The sequence below is a fragment of the Podarcis bocagei genome (assembly GCF_964188305.1).
Source record: "Podarcis bocagei genome assembly, chromosome: 16".
Taxonomy (NCBI): domain Eukaryota; kingdom Metazoa; phylum Chordata; class Lepidosauria; order Squamata; family Lacertidae; genus Podarcis; species Podarcis bocagei.
The window spans coordinates 43,879,775-43,898,890 of NC_138142.1; the positions used below are offsets into that span (position 1 = coordinate 43,879,775).

At 50.7% G+C, this 19,116-nt stretch overlaps 1 protein-coding gene across 1 annotated transcript; it reads left to right on the top strand.

Moving 5' to 3' along the window:
• Positions 1 to 1,523: 1,523 nt before the first annotated feature.
• On the top strand, positions 1,524 to 17,686 carry PEX19 (peroxisomal biogenesis factor 19). The gene is made up of 8 exons (XM_081173744.1): positions 1,524 to 1,830; positions 4,908 to 5,017; positions 6,730 to 6,895; positions 12,487 to 12,572; positions 13,959 to 14,120; positions 15,237 to 15,413; positions 15,890 to 15,934; positions 16,534 to 17,686. Exons 1-8 carry the CDS (start codon positions 1,539 to 1,541, stop codon positions 16,618 to 16,620), a joined length of 1,125 nt encoding a protein of 374 aa, XP_081029870.1. The 5' UTR covers positions 1,524 to 1,538; the 3' UTR covers positions 16,621 to 17,686.
• The last annotated feature ends 1,430 nt before the right edge of the window (positions 17,687 to 19,116 follow it).

Here is a 19,116-nt window from a genome sequence, read left to right on the forward strand (position 1 = left end):
TCTATCTAAACTTCATTCGCAATAGCCAATGGCCATAGAAACGGTAAAACATTACAGTATACGCAGAAAAGGAAATTTGATATAAGAGCACAATTTAAAGTCCTGAATTAGCAGTCAGTGGCCCTTATTCTAATTGCCCCCTGATATCTGCTCATTTTGATCTGAGCTCCTTAGAGGGAAGGGAAGGGAGCAGCCCTGGGTTCAAGGGCGTCCTGGGGTTTTTTGACCCTCCTCTCCCAGCTGAGGCTTTCCTGCAAACAAGCGTGTTTCGCATCCAGACTCCCCCTTTTCCCCGCCTTGCAGAAGCGACTTGCACCGTGGGGAGACATGGATCCCTCCTTCTGGGTGCCTCCAGGGGGCGCCTTTCTCGGCCCAAGCGGATCCTTCAGCGGCGACCCCCTGCACTTGCAGCTGGTTGGACTAGATGACCCTTGGGAGTCCCTCCCAAACTACGATTCCTTCCCATTATAATCATCTTTGGCTTGTTAACGGAGAAATGTGAGGGCTCCCTTGGACAAAAAACAAGGACACCGGCCAGGAAGAGCAGAGCAAAACAGCAGCCAGTCGGCTTGGTCTTTATTGAAGACTGTCGAGACAGGACTCCCACCTGCCACCAGGTGGAACAAGATGGAAGCCCAGAACAAAAGAGAACCCACACTTTTATTAGTTGCTGGTGGCGCTGTGGGTTAAACCACTGTGCCTAGGACTTGTCAGTCAGAAGGTCGGCGGTTCGAATCCCCGCAATGACGGCATGAGCTCCCGTCGCTCGGTCCCTGCTCCTGCCAACCTAGCAGTTCAAAAGCACGTCAAAGTGCAAGTAGATAAATAGGTACTGCTCTGGTGGGAAGGGAAACGGCATTTCCGTGCGCTGCTCTGGTTCACCAGAAGCGGCTTAGTCCTGCTGGCCACATGACCCGGAAGCTGTACGCCGGCTCCCTTGGCCAGGAAAGCGAGATGAGTGCAGGAACCCCAGTCGGCCATGACTGGACCTAATGGTCAGGGGTCCCTTTAATCCCCATGTTACACCCCCCCCCAAACTACATCACAGCTACATCATGAAAGGGGAGATCTGGTGGCCGTAATGTGAGCATCCTGGACCCTGCCCCCTGGTTCCCCTTGCCCTCCACCAAACACCCATCAAGTGGAACAAAAGAGATCTTTACATTTCCCTGTTTCCCAGCCAAGTTCATCACACCCTTTTGTCTCCATCTGGGTTTGGTATTTCTGGAATGGCTACCTGTCTGGCACTCAGGTATCAGGATGCCAGGGATTATCCCTCAGGCAGAGGGGCTGCTGAGGAGCTGAGCTCACTGGTCTAGATGAATTTCTGAAGTTTCCCCACTGAGCCAGTACAGAGATTTATCAGTGAATTCTTACATTTGGTATCCTGCAGCAAAGGCCCTTTGAATAGATAGGAAGAAACTGTGATGAAGTGTTTTGTGGGGACAAGTCACAAAAGTCACAAAAGATTTTGGTAGTGGGCTGCATGTGCATGAGATCTGCTGGAGGGGCAAGCCCCCCCCCCCCAAAAAAAACCTATGCACAAATTCCTGCAGCAGGTTCGCAACGAGAAGCTGTGCCCTGCTCAGAGTAGACCCATTGAGCTCCGCGGAGAAACGGACGGGCCCCGATCCCGGAGGGCGGAGCTGCGGCGGAGGAGCGGAAGGGAAGGCGAGGCTCCGGCTGGCTCCGCCCGGGGAGGAGGAGGCCGAGGCTTCGCAGCCGCTTTCCTGCCCGGCTTCCCCGCCTCCCTCCCGGCAGACATGGCGGCGCCCGCCCCGCAAGAGCAGCCGCAGCAGCAGGACGCGGAGCTGGAGGAGCTCCTCGAGAGTAAGGAAGGGGGAGACCCCGGGGTGGGGGTGGGGGGCAGAGGGGGACCCCCTCCAAGTCCCACCCAAGCCCCGCCCCGAAACTGCCCTCTTCCCTCCCCCCACCCCCGTTCACACGATCAGGGTCGCGACACGCGTGTCAGGCCGCGGGGTGAGAAGGGTCTGGGTCTGCCCCACCCGGCAGGGGGGCAGGGAGAAAGAGAGCCTCCCCGCAAAGGACCTTGACCTTGGGGCTGCCGCCTGCCAGGCCTCCCCGGCTGGTTGGGGGGCAGGTGGGGGGAGAGGCTCCCCCCTCAATCCCCCCTTCCCCCCAAAGGATCTGACACGGGGGTTGCCTCCCACCCCCACGCCTCCCCTGTTCACGCCCGCGGGGGCCTTTAAAGAGACTCTCCCCACATTTTCTCCCTAAGGGGGGCTGCCCCATATACTGCTTATTTCTCCCCCCCCACTTCATATATCCCTGCTTAGAAGCCTGTATATGTGTGTATGCACGTGGGAAGGTCTCTCATACCGTGTCCCAGCAGGAAGAGTCGAAACTCTGCCCCTCCTCCCCAAATTAAAATAAAGGCCCCCTTGGCTGAGTGGGCAGAGACCCCCATCGCTGGGCACAGTGCCCCCCTCCCCATCCCCACATGATTCACTCCCCCTGGGGATTTTGAAGCAGAGGTTGGATGCCCCTCTGCCATGGAGGATTTAGCTGCATTGCATCAGTGGGTTGGGCTGGATGACCTTTGGGGGTCCCTTGCGACTCCACACTTCTAGGGTTTCTGCGTGGGCTGGCGCAGGGGGGGGGTGAGGCTGCCCTGGGGCTCCTCTGGGGCAGCAGGTGACCCTCCTGCCTGGGGGCTCATTCGCACCTGGCACTCACGACTTTGTGTTTGCCCTTTCTTGCTGCCACAACAAATTCAGGATATTACAATATAAGCCCTGAACAGCTTGGGGCCAGAGATCATCTTACGCCATATACGCCCACTCTGCCCAATCAACACCATCTGCAGAGCTGGCACCCATTCTGCATCCGTAAGAACCCAGCATCTGAGTGTGTTGGCACCCACCCTGTGGAACTCCCTGCCTCTTGACGGGGCCTTCGCTGTGCTCTTTACAGCGCCTGCTAAAAACATTTTTGTTTAAACAAGACTATCCAGATATGCAGAATGTTTACATGTGTCTTATTTATATATATATATATATATTTTCAAACATATTAATTGCACAAAATTTCATCTCTTATACATTTTTTTTGGACTTCCATCAGCACCTCTGATGATCTTCCATTTTTATAATTTGTTCTTCATTTCTTAAATTCATATTGCCTTAATTATCATAACTAACATCATCCTTTTCATTCAATAAAGCAATAATTCCAATTATTAATCTTACAAAACTTCCTGTGAACCTACAAATGTAATTTGGTCATCACAACTACTTTTCAGATAGTCCGTAAATTTATGCCAGTCTTCTGTGAATCTCTGGTCCCGCCGGTTTCGAATTCTTCCTGTTAGTTTATCTAGTTCTGCATAGTCCATCAGTTTCATCCTCCAGTCTTCTTTCGTCGGTACATGTGTCTTAATTTTTAGCTGATTGTTGATTTTAGTTATTTTTTGAATGTTTCCAACAGCTGCTTTTAACTGTTTTCCCCGATAACTTTATTGTTTTGCTCTTTATGAAGATTATTTTTTTCTAACACCATCAGTGGTATATCGATTTTATGAATCAATACATAAATAGCAAAAAAATAAGAATGCGATGCGCGTTTTGCTGTGGGGCACATTTTGACCCACCTTTCCCCCAAGGTGGCGTGTGTTGCCCCCCCACTTTAATCCCCACGACAACCTTGTGAGGTTGAAAGGCAGCGGTCACACTCCTCCCTGGCGGAGTGGCAGGATTGGAACCCGGGCCTCTCCCAGGACCTCATCCAGCGCCCCTATTCAGCAGGGATTGTTGTTGTTGCTCAACGCAAGGCTGGCAACGTGTTCCTCTTGGGTGAGGCAAGAGTCTGGAGGTGGTTCTTTCAGTTGCATCACTGCTTTGAACTTTTATCTCCTTTCGTAAGGACTTTAGTGTGTCGGAGAGGATCGCTGCAGATTTTCTGTCATTTCGCAGCCCTGCCAGATTTAATGTTTGGGCTTTCCGTCCTTTTAAAAAACCCGCTTTGGCTTAGGCAAACGAGCCAGGATCTGCCTGGAGCTCAATAGGGGCAGGATCCTGGCCGCCGTGTCCCCTCTTCCCACAACGCCTCCTCGCACTCGCTCCTTCCTTCCAAGGTGGAGTCTGGAAAGGAGACTCTGCTCAGGATCCGGGCGGATTCAGGAGGAGATCGGAAACGGATTTGGCCATTAAATTTGCCTACTTTAAGTGAAGAGAGAAATGCAGCAGTGACAAATCTGCGTTCTTTTATGTATCTATCTTTCCACCTACGTCCTGCAAAAATAAAATAAAATTAAAATAAATAAATAAATAAATAAATAAATAAAATAAATATAAAATAAAAATAAATAAATAAAACAAAAATATAAGAAGATAAAAATAGTAAAGAAAGATGTTGTAAATAAGGTACCTTGGGGCATGAAATCATAACATTATTTATCAAAACGTGGCAACATTCGGCGGACTGATCGGTTATAACTTGCATTTTGTGTGTTTATTTGGAAAATAATCACTGTGACTTCATGTTACATCAGTCAGCATCATTATGCAACTGATGAAATGCATACAACGGTTGTTCAAAATTTTGTTCTTCCACTGCTCCCTTATTTTTATTCAATGCCCCCCCCAATTGCTTCTCCCGCCCCCTGGATCATTACAGCGCCCCCCCAGGGAGTGATATCGCCCCCTTTGGGAAACACCAGGGTGGGGGGGGGGTCTTCCTGCACCACTGTGTGCTGGGAAGCCCCCAGAAGGTGCCCTTTCCTTGGGGAAATCCCACCCTGGCCCCCCAGCAAAGAACCCTCTCTTGCCTTCTGGATTTAGGGGAGATGCGTACCTGCTCACGTCTGCTCCCTCATGTGGGGGCGGCTGTTTCAATAATGCCCCCCCCGCCTTGCATCATCACTCTTCTTTCTCTCCCCCCCCCTCTAGGTGCCCTCGATGACTTTGACAAGGCCAAGCCAGTCCCATCGCCTTCCCCTTCAACTGCCTCCGTCGGGGACGCCAGCGTCTCTGAGAAATCGCCTGGAGATGCTGCCAAGGTAGGGCAGGCGACCTGAGCGCCCCCCTGGGAATGTGGGGATGTGTGGGGCAGCCGGGGGAGAGAGGGCAGCCCCTTGCTCCCAAGGAGACGGACCTTGGGGGTCTTGGCTCGGCAGGGGTCGAGGGTCGCACATGGAGAGGACCTCTGACTGCCTGTTGCTTCTTCTCCCCGTTGCTGAAACAGCCTACAGCTTCTTGATCAGGGGTCAGCAAACTTTTTCAGCAGGGGGCCGGTCCACTCTCCCTCAGAGCTTGTGGGGAGCCGGACTATATTTTGAAGGGGGGGGAAATGAACGAATTCCTATGCCCCACAAATATAGTGGTACCCCGCAAGACGAATGCCTCGCAAGACGGAAAACCCGCAAGACGAAAGGGTTTTCTGTTTTGGAGGCGCTTCGCAAGACGAATTTCCCTATGGGCTTCCATCGCAAGACGAAAGCCCATAGGGAAATGCTGGCGGTCGGGAGCAAAGACTTTCGCCCACAGCCGGCCTTCAGAAGAGGACCTCTTCTGAAGGCCTGCGGGGGGCAAAAGTCTTTGCTCCCCCCCCCGCCTGCCTTCCCCCCCCCCCCGCCTGCCCCGGGCGATCTTAAAATGCTGGCGGGCGGGAGCGAAGCGCTGCCGACCCCCAGCATTTTAAAATCTCCCCGTGTCCCGGGAAGGTTTTAAAATGCTGGGGGTCGGCAGCGCTTCGCTCCCGACCCCCAGCATTTTAAAACGCTGTTCCGAAGGGGGGGCGGGGACACCTGCCCCAGCCGCCCCACTTCGGAAAGCTGTTCCGAAGTGGGGCGGGGGCGGGAACACCTTCTGAAGGCGGGCAGGGGGCGAAAGTCTTTGTCCCCCCTGCCTGCCTTCCCAGGGGCTTTTAAATCGCCCCGGACAGCGGAGGACTTCTCCGCTGTCCGGGGCGATTTTAAAATGCCGCCCGCCAGCATTTTAAGATCGCCCCGGACAGCGGAGAAGTCCTCCGCTGTCCCAGGGTTTTTTAAAATGCTGGGGGTGGGAAGAAAAGCCCTTATCCCCCCCCCCCAGCCTTCAGAAGAGGTCCGGGGACAGACTGTCCCCGGACCTGGTCTGAAGGCGGTTTCCCTAGGAACGCATTAATTGATTTTCAATGCATTCCTATGGGAAACCGTGCATCGTGAGACGAAAAAACCGCAAGACGAAGAGACTTGCGGAACGAATTAATTTCGTCTTGCGAGGCACCACTGTAACCCAGAGATGCATTTTAAATAAAAGGACACGTTTTACTCATGTAAAAACATGCTGATTCCTGGACCGTCTGCGGGCCGATTTAGAAGGCGATTGGGCCGGATCCGGCCCCCGGGCCTTAGTTTGCCTATCCCTGTTCTTGATCCTGAGAACCATTTGCAGTTCCCGCTCTGTAAAATGGGCCCATTAGGCCACACAAGAACTTGTGCAGATATCAGAGGGCCGAGTGTGGCGCTGATTTCAGCTCCTAAATAGCTCCTTGCCTTGCTCTCCTCTGGCGACTGAGTTTTGTTTCCAGGCGAGTGGACAGGAAAGTTCTTAAGAACCGATGGATTTATTTTCCTTTTGGCCCTGGACTTCGCCAGCTGCCTAGGCAAATGTTTTGTGGGCTATTCATGTTGGTTGGTCAGGGCAAGACTCTGGGCTTCCCCTCTGCTTAAATCCAGGGGGTGCTGAGCCCCCCATCTCGCCTCACCCATTTCACCTTTTCTCTTCCCAGGATTCCCTCTTTGCCTCGCAGGAGAAGTTCTTCCAGGACCTCTTCGATAGCGAACTGGCCTCCCAGGCCACGGCGGAGTTTGAGAAAGCCATGAAGGAGTTGGCCGAGGAGGAACCCCACCTGGTGGAACAGTTCCAGAAGCTCTCCGAAGCAGCAGGCAGAGTCGGTGAGCGAGTTGCTTTTGGGGCGTTTCTTGAGATCCTCCCCTCTTCTCCACCCCTCTTCTTAGCGGAAAGCCAGGCAGGGTCTGAACTTGCTCCCTCCAGCTGGGCATTGCTAGAAAGAGAAGAGTCTAGTGCCCAGATCAAGGGAAGGGATAAAAAGGTAAAGGGACCCCTGACCATTAGGTCCAGTCGTGACCGACTCTGGGGTTGTGGCGCTCATCTCGCTTTATTGGCCGAGGGAGCCGGCGTACAGCTTCCAGGTCATGTGGCCAGCAGGACTAAGCCGCTTCCCGCCGGAGTGGTATCTATTTATCTACTTGCACTTTGACATGCTTTCGAACTGCTAGGTTGGCAGGAGCAGGGACTGAGTAACGGGAGCTCACCCCGTCATTGCAGGGATTTGAACCGCCGACCTTCTGATCGGCAAGTCCTAGGCTCTGTGGTTTAACGCACAGCGCCACCCGCGTCCCAAGGGAAGTGATAGTCCCACTCTATTCTGCCTTGGTCAGACCCCTCCTGGAGTCCAGTGTCCAGTTCTGGGCACCTCCGTTGGAGGAGGATATTGAAAAGATGGAGCGTGTGCAGAGGAGGGTGACTGAGATGGTCAAGGGTCTGTTAGACTCCCTGCTCTGTGATTGCAGTCATGGGATTGTTGTCTATCACATGACGGCGTATGTTTTGACTCCACAGAGTGGAAAGTGACAGAGACAGGATGTTTGTGTGACTGTGTTCTGTGAAGTGGGACTATTGTGCTCTTTTCCTCTTTACTGTCTGATGCTAGAGAGAGGGGGAGCCATGTTGCAGTGCTCCATGTGTGTTTATATGTAAATAAAGTTTCCTGCTTGGCAGGGGGTTGGACTCGATGGCCCTTGTGGTCTATTCCAACTCTATGATTCTATGATTCTAAAGTAGATTAGCCAAAATGCTGAGTTGCTGAGGTCTGTTACGTGAAATGCACAAGCTCTGCGGATCCCTAAGTGTGCCGGTGTCGATTGGCTGAGTGAGTTCAAACTAGTGAGAATGCTGTGTGGGCTTCCAACTTCTGCTTAAAAACCTCCAACGAAGGAGAGCTGAATTTGAATGAATGAATGAATTTTATTATTACGGCCACAGACCAGTTCTGGCTCACTTACAATATCAGGAAAATCATAAAAAACAGCAGGAATACATTGAATTGCAGTTGGGTATAACAGAGACTTAAAGAAATGGGAGTGCCTGATCACCTCATCTGTCTCCTGAGAAATCTCTATGTGGGACAAGAAGCTACAGTTAGAACTGGATATGGAACAACTGTTTGGTTCAAAATTGGGAAAGGAGTACAGCAAGGCTGTATATTGTCTCCCTGCTTATTTAACTTATATGCAGAATTCATCATGCGAAAGGCTGGGCTGGATGAATCCCAAGCCGGAATTAAGATCGCCGGAAGAAATATCAACAACCTCAGATATGCAGATGACACAACCTTGATGGCAGAAAGTGAGGAGGAATTAAAGAACCTTTTAATGAGGGTGAAAGAGGAGAGCGCAAAATATGGTCTGAAGCTCAACATCAAAAAAACGAAGATCATGGCCACTGGGCCCATCACCTCCTGGCAAATAGAAGGGGAAGAAATGGAGGCAGTGAGAGATTTTACTTTCTTGTGCTCCATGATCACTGCAGATGGTGAGAGCAGTCACGAAATTAAGAGACGCCTGCTCCTTGGGAGAAAGGCGATGGCAAACCTAGACAGCATCTTAAAAAGCAGAGACATCACTTTGCCAACAAAGGTCTGTATCATTAAAGCTCTGGTTTTCCCAGTAGTGATGTATGGAAGTGAGAGCTGGACCATCAAGAAGGCTGATCGCCAAAGAATTGATGCTTTTGAATTCTGGTGCTGGAGGAGACTCTTGAGAGTCCCATGGACTGCAAGAAGATCCAACCTCTCCATTCTGAAGGAAATCAGCCCTGAGTGCTCCCTGGAAGGACAGATCCTGAAGCTGAGGCTCCAAGACTTTGGCCACCTCCCTGGAAAAGACTCTGATGTTGGGAAAGATGGAGGGCACAAGGAGAAGGGGACGACAGAGGACGAGGTGGTTGGACAGTGTTCTCGAAGCTACAAACATGAGGGAGGCAGTGGAAGACAGGAGGGCCTGGCGTGCTCTGGTTCATGGGGTCACAAAGAGTCGGACACGACTAAATGACTAAACAACAACAACATAACAGAGACAATTCGGATATAGTGGCAGTTAAAAATATACATTAAATCTTGATCACAAAAATAGAACCTAAAATTGTCATTTAAAACCTTAATCATTTTGGTAGTACAGCTTGTTCCCTAAATTTTATTGCAGTCGCACAGAATTTGGCCAGGAGAACTGCTGTTGTTGTTGCTACACGTAGAATTGCAGAACTGTATGTGGGGACGCGGGTGGCGCTGTGAGTTAAACCACAGAGCCTAGGACTTGCCGATCAGAAGGTTGGCGGTTCGAATCCCCGCAACGGGGTGAGCTCCCGTTGCTCGGTCCCTGCTCCTGCCAACCTAGCAGTTCGAAAGCACGTCAAAGTGTAAGTAGATAAATAGGTACCACTCCGGCGGGAAGGTAAACGGCGTTTCCGTGCGCTGCTCTGGTTCGCCAGAAACGGCTTCGTCATGCTGGCCACATGACCCGGAAGCTGTACGCCGGCTCCCTCGGCCAGTAAAGCGAGATGAGCACCGCAACCCCAGAGTCGGCTACGACTGGACCTAATGGTCAGGAGTCCCTTTACCTTTACAGTTGGAATCACAGCTAAAGGTTCCCTGGCACGATGCCCATCCAGCCTCTGAAAGAGATCTCGCCCACAGCCTTCCAAGGTTGTCTGCTCCTCTATCCAATGGCTCTTACCCCTGGAAAGTTCTTCCTGAACTTGAGTCAAGTCAGAATGCCAGTGTTGCGACTTCCGGGGTGGCGCCACCGGCAATGGCGGACTCCCTCTGAACCGGAGGGACCAGCTCCGCAAGAAACGGGTCTTTTCCGCTGCGGCGTAGCGGGGACCCTTCAGGAAATCACAGGCGGATGAAGCCTGTGACCGTGGGACTCGGTGGGCACCCTTAGCGCCCCCCCAACCCACAAAGGAACTCACAAACGGGCTCCGAAGTGAAGAGGGGGAAGTGGCGTGGTGCTGTGAGTTTACTGCTTTTTCTGTGGAGCGAAGCCGCATAGCCGTTGCCGGAGAGCGCTGCCTTTTTCCTGGGACAATTTGGCATTTAAAATAACCAACCGTGAGTACTGGAACAGTAAATATTTGGACTTCAGATAAGAATTGGAGAAATAAGAAGGAATTTGGACTTTAAAACTAACCCTAATTTGGTACTGAAACGGGAAGGATAAACAGGAAGTCACCCTTCCGTTTCTTTGTAGTTAGAACAAAGCAAAGACAATACAAACTAGAGCTTCCAAAATTATTTTTAAAGGATCGACTTTCATCATTTTAAATCGCTGAACCCCTCTTCGGTAGCAGGAGAAGAAGGGGGGTTTTTCCTGAGCCGTTTAAACCTGCAGAAGTGAAGTTAAAGTAAAGTAATTTTCCACCGTCCTGACCCTGGAGCGGGGTGTCAGATTTGATGATTGAAGCTCATTGACCAGAAACAAATGCTTTGACAGATAGTTAAAAGGAGGGAAATATTGTGATTCCATTGTTTCCTTTTGTCTTTCAAAAGAACAAATATGGACAAAATATCTTAAAGAAGAAACTCTGTTGCTATTGTTTCCAAGGAAAAGGACAATCTGGAGTTTTCCCCCTAGAGGGGAACTATGAAATTGTAACTAAATCCTGGGAACTTGCGGCTGTTACTGATTACAACTGTGGGAAAGAGTTTTGTGACCTTGCAGGACAATGCTTTCAGAAGCACTGTTGGGTGCTTTCTGTAAAATAAGTGCCCTATTGGATTAGTTAAGTCAGAAGATGGATTTGATGACTAATGCGGCCAGAACCTTTGAACAGGTAGTGGGAAATCATATGGAGCCCATCGAGGAACCAAAACAGGAGCGTGCCATGACAGAACAACTGAAAGAAGAGGACCTTGCTGAATCTTGGGCGCCAGGGATGGAGGGACTTTTGGCCCAGCAGGAAAATGAGTCTCTGGATTTGATAAATGAACTTGGAAAAAACCAGATTCTGAAAGACAAAGTTTGGCTGGAAATGGGGGGTTGGACTGACCCCCCTATGCAGGGATGTTTGGACTCTCAGAATCTGGCAATGGGCCGTCAGAGGTTTGGAGCTGATGGGACTTATCTTGGAGGGAATTGGAAACATGTTTACTACTTGAAACATGTTTTAAAATACCACATGGAGCTTAGTCTGGACTATGAGAAAGGGGCTGATCTGTCGAAAAGTGTCAAAAACATTATCAAGCTGGAGTTCCCACGAGTGAAAGGAAAATATGAAGAAGAACTGCGGAAGGGACATGGAAGAGATTTGATGGCCTCGGATATAAGATCACCAGGTTGAATGGGCCAGACAAATGGGACAAAAAGGACTGATAATCCCGGGACCGGGGGGAGGGGACGCTGGAAGAAGATTGGGTTGTTTTTATTCTCTTATTTCTTTATCGTCAGAAATGTTTTTATGAAAGTTGCAAAAATGTTGAAATGGATTTACTAGGCTCTTGTAAGAATGTTTAAAGAATTAGGCAAAAAGGTAAGGGTTATGAGAAGCTGGTATAAATAAGATAAGATGAAAATAGAGCAAGGTAATGTATTGGCAGAATATTATGAATTATGGAAAGGATTTGCTGTGACAATTATCAACCAAGATACAAGAGATGGGAGGAGGAGGAGGTCATGGAAAGAAGGTAAAGAAAGTGGAGAATTTGAAAATGATGGTTTTATTTTTTATTTTTTCATTTTTTAAAAAAACAACAACAGAATGCCAGTGTTGCCCAACTTAAGGCAACTTTTCCGACGGGTGGATTTGGGGGCACCAGGGCAACTCAGCCCAGAATTGCGACCTTTGCCATGGCAGTTCATGGATGTTTTGTGGGAACCCCTTCTTGCCTCAAGCGAGTCTCAGGCCCTTGGGGTCTCCAAATTCCCGTTGCAGGATTTCTGGTGCCCTTTCAGAATAAAGACGGGGAGCAGTGAGGTCGCATCCTGTTTCAGGCTCCTGGGTGAGAGCAAAGAGGCCGAGAGGGCAGGTGTGTCAGAAGCGGAAGGAACTGACGCTGGGTTATTTATTTCGTAAAAATTATACACTGCTTGATTGTGTAAACAAACGACAACCCTCAAAGCGATTTACCAAAAAGATAAAACAGTAAAATCAAGAAAAAATCACGACAGTGCTTTAAAACTTGCATAAGTTGAAACACCAGATCAGATTAAAACTGCTTCAACTTTCTCAGGATTTACATATATAAATGTGTGTGTGTGGCTTTATATTTTTGTACAATTTGTCGTTCAAGTTGTTAGTCGTCGCTTTAGATTTTCGTACACCTCGTAAGAGATTTATATATTTAAGAAAACTTATTAAGTGGTATAGAAGTGGTCTAAATATATAAATAATATTTTTCATTTTAAAACCAAATGCATTTTCCTCTCCGGGGGTCTCTTAAACACTTTTCTCCCTTGCTTTTTTGCAGGAAGCGACTCCAGCTCCCAGCAGGAGTTCACTTCCTGCCTGAAAGAGACGCTCAGCGGCTTGGCAAAGAATGCAGACGACCTCCAGGTAAACCCCTGAACCCCTTTCTGTCTCCCTGGCTTCTCTGAAATGCTTCCTCTGCGTTTCCAGCAGTGGATCCACTCTGCAGACCCCGTTTCGTCAACGTCTGTTTGGGGTGCGAGAAGCAACAAATCCCAGTCGCTGCCCTCACTGCAAGCGGGGAGAACGCTGCTGCTTCTCTTGCACCCAGGGCCCGCTTGCAGGATTCCACTTGGGGCATTTGGTTAGCTGGGAGTAGATGGGATGCTGGCCTGATCCGGAAGGCCAGGGTCGCCATGCGGAGGTCTGCTGTGATAGCAGAACCTCCATGCCCAAGAGCAGTCTACCACAGAATAACAGGTGGCGGGGAACTGCAGAGCTGCTGTTGTGCTCAGGGTCCCACTTGGGAGATTCCTTCTGGGGCACTTTTGAGAACTAATAATAATAATAATAATAATAATAATAATAATAATAATAATAATTTATTTATACCCCACCCATCTGGCTCAGTTTCCCCTGCCACTCTGGGCGGCTTCCAACCGAATATTGAAAACAATACAGCGTCAGACATTAAAAACTTCCCTAAACAGGGCCGCCATCAGTTGTCTTTTAGAAGTAAAATAGTTGTTTGTTGCCTTGACATCTGATGGGAGGGCGTTCCACAGGGCGGGTGCCACCACCAAGAAGGCCCTCTGCCTGGTTCCCTGTAACCTTACTTCTCGCAGGGAGGGAACTGCCAGAAGACCCTCGGATCTGGACCTCAGTGTTCAGGCTGGACGATGGAGGTGGAGACGCTCCTTCAGGTCTACTGGGCTGGGGCTGTTTAGGGCAGGCATAGGCAAACTCGGCCTCCAGATGTTTTCGGACTACAACTCCCATCATCCCTGACCCCTGGTCCTGTTAGCTAGAGATGATGGGAGTTGTAGCCCCAAAACATCTGGAGGGCCAAGCATGCCTATGCCTGCTTTAGGGCTTTCAGGATCAGCACCAACACTTTGAATTGTGCTCAGAAACGTACTGGGAGCCAGTGTAGGTCTTTCAAGACCGGTGTTATGTGGTCTTGGCAGCCGCTCCCAGTCACCAGTCTAGCTGTCGCATTCTGGATTAATTGCAGTTTCCGGGTCACCTTCAAAGGTAGCCCCACAGAGAGCGCATTGCAGTAGTCCAAGCGGGAGATAACCAGAGCATGCACCTCTCTGGCAAGGGAAACCCCCAGAGCAGGACCCTCCCTTCCTCCATGAATTTGTCTGATCCTCTTTTAAAGCCGTCCGAGTTGGTAGCCTCCTATGGGGCAGTGGGCTTAGAACGTAGCCGGTGGGGCTGTAGGTCATCTCTTGCCTTTTCCTTCCGTGAAGAGGTTGGCTTCCTCGCCCGGCCTCCTTAGCAGCCACCCCCCCCTTCCTTCTCCCGCAGAACTCCAGCGTCTCTGAGGAGGAGCTTGCGAAGACCATGGAAGGCCTCGGCTTGGAGGAGGGAGATGGCGAAGGGAGTCTCCTGCCCATAATGCAAAGCATCATGCAGAATCTGCTGTCGAAAGATGTGCTCTACCCCTCCCTGAAGGAGATCACGGAGAAAGTAAGGGGGGGGGACACGTGGCTCAGTGGCAGAACAGCTGCCTTGAATGCAGAAGGTCCCAGGATCAGCCCCTGGCATCCTAAGCAGGGATGGGAGAGGAGCGTAGATGGGCTTAATGGTCTGAACTCAGTGTAAGGCTGCTCCCTACATTCCCGGAAAAACCAGTGCTGTCCAGGGTTGTAAAGACTGCGGAGAGAATAATTGGGTGCACTCTTCCCACCTTGGATCAAATCTACGCTTCCAGGTGCCATAAGAAAGCTGCAGAGATTGCGCAGGACAGTGCTCACCCCGGAAATGATCTCTTTCAGCTTCTGCCTTCTGGAAGAAGGTATAGGGTTATAAAGGCCAGGACCAGCCGCCTGAGAAACAGTTTCTATCCAAATGCGATTTTGGTTTTAAACGCAGTGTAAGGAGTCTCTGTGGGAGTATATTGTATTTAAAAATGGGGTATCAGAGTTTTTAGGGGGCTAACCAGGCTGGGATAGCAGGCTTGTGGGTTTTGAATGTCTTATGTCGATTCCCCCCAATATCGTTGTTCTGTATGGGACAATGACAATAAAGATTATCGTATTGTATCATACTGTGTTTAAAGCAACACTAGAACAATGAGGACTGGGAACCTGCTTCATGTTTAGTGGAAAGGGCCATCGCTCAGTGATAAAGAGCAAACAGAAGGACCCGGGTTCAGTGCTTCTCCAGGTGTGGCTGTCTGAAAGATGCCCGTCTGAAACCCTGGAGAGCCATGGCTGCCACTTAGTGTAGACCAGGGGTCAGCAACCTTTTTCAGCAGGGGGCCGGTCCACCATCACCCAGACCATGTGGTGGGCCAGACTATATCTTTTTTGGGGGGAGGGGGAATGAACAAATTCCTTTGCCTCACACATAACCCAGAGTTGCATTTTAAATAAAAGGACACATTCTACTCATGTAAAAACATGCTGATTCCCAGACCGTCCACAGGCTGGATTTAGAAGGCGATAGTTCGGATCTGGCCCCCGGGCCTTAGGTTGCCCACCCCTGGTGTAGACAGTCCTGAAGAAGATGAGCCCAAGTCCGGCTTTCCTACGGTCCGTGTAGGAGCAGCGTAGCCCACCCTCCCTTCTTTTCCTCCCCCAGTACCCGGAGTGGCTGCAGAGCCACCGCGACTCCCTGCCACAGGAGCAGTTCGAGAAGTACCAGGAGCAGCACAGCATCATGGGCAGGATCTGCGAGCAGTTTGAGGCCGAGCTGCCCACCGACGGGGACACGGAGCACAAGGCCCGCTTCGAGACGGTCCTGGACCTCATGCAGCAGGTGGGTAGGGGGCTGGGGGAGAGGGCCTGGGTGTTGGGATACTGCTAAGGAATCGGGGGGCAGTTGGCAAGCCCCCAGCTGGCTCCAGCCCACCGGCCGAACTCCAGTCCTTGGTGCAGCATGAATCTGCGACCCAGAGAATCAGCAGAGTGAACGCACGACAGAAGTGGCAGGGAGAGGCTGTGTAAAGCATATTCACAAGCATTTTATTCGGCATACATCAGGACAAGAGGAAAAACATGTCTTCTCCTTTTCGTGACCAAGCAAGCAGCATAAGCAAAAGCTATATGCACAAACGGAAGTTCCCAGCAAGCAGCGCTGGAATGTAAGCAGACATATGACATACAACAGTTCCACACATCTGTTAAGGTGGAACGGAACATCAATAGCCTAACACTGGGGGGGGGGGGCAGGATATTGAGCCCCCTGCCATGGTTCCCTTGCTGATGCCGCTGCCTGTTTTGTCTGCCTTCCAGCTCCAAGACCTCGGCCACCCCCCCAAGGAACTGGCGGGAGAATCGGTGAGTGTGGGCCGGGGGCAGATGGCGACCCCTTCCTTCCTTCCTTCCTTCCTTCCTTCCTTCCTTCCTTCCTTCCTTCCTTCCTTCCTTCCTTCCTTCCTCTCTCTCTCTCTCTCTCTTGCCTCTCTCTCTCCCCCCTGTCCTGCCCGCATTCCCTTCCTTCCTCCTGATGTAGCTGGACCACAGCTCCCTTCTTAATTCTGCCCACGCCTTTCCTTCCTGCACGCCAATCAAAGAATGGTGGGGTTGGAAGGGATACCCCAGGGTCATCTAGTCCAACCCCCCCAGAATCGCAGCGAAAGCATCCCTGGCAGGTGGCCAACAAACCTCTGCTTGGAAACCTCCAGCGAAGGAGCGCCAACGTTCAGATGGGGCCCATTCCTCTGCCAAACGGCTCTTGCTCTCAGAAAGCTCTTCCTGAGGTTTAGTCAGAATCTCCTTTCTTGCAATTTGTTGGTTAATGTCCTTCCGGCACAACAGGAAATATTCCATAGAACGGCACAGTTATGAGGGACACCTGTGGGTCATCTATTCCAACCCCCTGCAATGCAGGGGTCCCGGCTAATCTCCCCCTTCTCTCCATCTTCTTCCTCCTGCAGCCCCCCGGCCTGAACTTCGACCTGGAGGGGATGAACCTGCCAGACGCAGCCAGTTCGGGAGGAGGAGACCAGTGCCAGATAATGTGACCGCACAGAGCGAGCGGACCGGGAGGAACGCGGCAGAGGGGTCCCCGGAGGGGCGTTACTGTGTCCGGGGTTGGGGGGGCTGATTCTCTCTCCCCCTCCCCACCTCCTTTTATTTTGGTTTTCTTCAATCACCAGGTGCCTAAAATGGGCTGGGCTGACTGTGTTAATACGTATGTGTGCGGGGGAACTTTATAAGAAAAAATCCAAATAGGATGATACAAGTCAGAGGCTTTCAGAAAGTCTCAAGGGATGTAAATGGACATGCTGCTGCCGTCTCTGGGGTCCTGGGGTGTGTGTGTGTATGCGGGGGTGCAAGAGACACCCCCACTTCTTTCCCTCTCCTTCCCTGCCCTGGACCGATTAACAGATGGAGCTCAGCAGTCGTGTGTGTGTCAATTGCTCCCCTGGTTGGCTCTTGAGGGAGCCAGGCAGGTGAGGGGGGTGCTGGGGGCTCAGAGAAGGCGACAGCACCCGCCAACGGGCCAGGCCTACAGCTCTCAGTAGCAGCAGGTCCTCCTTTTTTTGCCTGGGGTTCCCTGGAATCTGCCTTTTGGAAGCCAGCCGGCGCCGCTCCTTCGAAGTTCTGTGACGGTTTTGGGCCACGCAAGAAGTGTTGGCGCTGCACCAGAATCCCCTCTGCACCTGGCAGGGAGGAAGAGGGAGCGTCCAGCGGCCCCACCTGAGCCCCAGGGGGGATGCCTGGCCGAGGCGATTTTCAGAAAGCACTGATTTAAATGGGGGCATTGAAAACGTCCCTCCCCGAAACAGCTGCTGGGTGCCCTCTCTCCCCACTTTTCAATACTAACCCTGCCTGCCCCTCTGGTTAACACTGCCCCTCTCTTGGTGCCTCTCCATCTCTGGGCCCCCGGGAACTTGGGCTTGGCCAGAGAGAAAGCCAGGAGAGGTCAGTCGGTGTGGGGGGGGGGGGCGATGCCGTCCTCATCCCTGCCAGGACTGGTGGGGTGGGCTCTGGAGTTTATGTCTCCTCTCCTTCCTGAGACTGGCAGAACCTCAGTGGGAGGGGTGTTTGTGTGTGTGTGTGTAAGGATAATTATTAAAAATAAAGGTGGAATGATCCTCTTTTCGCTTCCCTGCGTTTTCTTTTGATGAAACGCTGTGTGTGTGTAGAGAGAGAAGTCAAGGCTTACTCCAGACGCCCTATTTTGTGTGAGAATAATTTCAGCGAGTTCCCCTAGGACACTGCTTCCGACTGACAAATCGCCAGCTATGTCCGGGAAATTCTGGACGTAGTTCGCTTCTTTAAGTTCCTTCCCAAAAGTTGCAGCTGTCACAAGTGCATTTTGATGTGATGCCAAAACATTAATTCCTGCATGGCAGGGGAGTGGACTAGATGGCCCTTGAAGGTCCCTTCCAACTACAGTTCTATGATCCTTGCACCGAAGTTAATCTGATGCCATTTGGGGAGGAAGTTCGACAGGCAGGGAGCCACCACCAAGAAAGCCCCACCCCAAAGACCCTTCGTGGCACAGCAAACAAGGCCTTTCCAGCAAATTGCAAAGCATGATGTGCAAATTATCTGGTCCGAGACCATTATGTACTTGTAGGGAATCAATCTCTGGAACTCCCTGCTCCTTGATATTAAGCAGGCACCTCCTTTGCACTGTAAAACTTTCTTTTTTAAAAAAATGATATTTATTAAAATTTCAGAGAGAAAAAGAATTACACAAAAACAAAAAATAAAAATACAAAGAAAATTCAAAATACAAAATACAGAAATAAAGGAATAAAAAACACTTAAAAAGAAGAAAAGGAAAATGAATCAATCTTTCTAAAGCTTACATTCATATCCTTGTTTCCCTTACCTCCTCATACCTCCCTTTTTTGTATTCCAGTTCAATTATTTAAGTCAGCAATTTCTTTCCCTCTTTGTTTTCTCATGATCCTTTAACTTAATATACTGTAACTTTAAATTTTCATCTGTGCACTGTAAAACTCAATTTTCTTGATATTTTGATAAGTTTTCCAACACTTTGAATTGTGCTCAGAAACGTACTGGGAGCCAATGTAGGTCTTTCAAGACCGGTGTTATGTGGTCTTGGCGGCCGCTCCCAGTCACCAGTCTGGCTGCCGCATTCTGGATTAATTGTGATTTCTGAGTCACCTTCAAAGGTAGCCCCACGTAGAGCGCATTGCAGTAGTCCAAGCGGGAGATAACTAGATCATGCACCATTCTGGCGAGACAGTCTGCGGGCAGGGAGGGTCTCATCCTGCGCACCAGATGGAGCTGATAAACAGCTGTCCTGGACACAGAATTAACCTGTGCCTCCATGGACAGCTGGGAGTCCAGAATGACTCCCAGGCTGCGCACCTGGTCCTTCCGGGGCACAGTGACCCCATTCAGGACCAGGGAGTCCTTCACACCTGCCCCCCCCCCAAAAAACAGTACTTCTGTCTTGTCAGGATTCAACCTCAATCTGTTAGCTGCCATCCATCCTCCAACTGCCTCCAGACACTCACACAGGACCTTCACCGCCT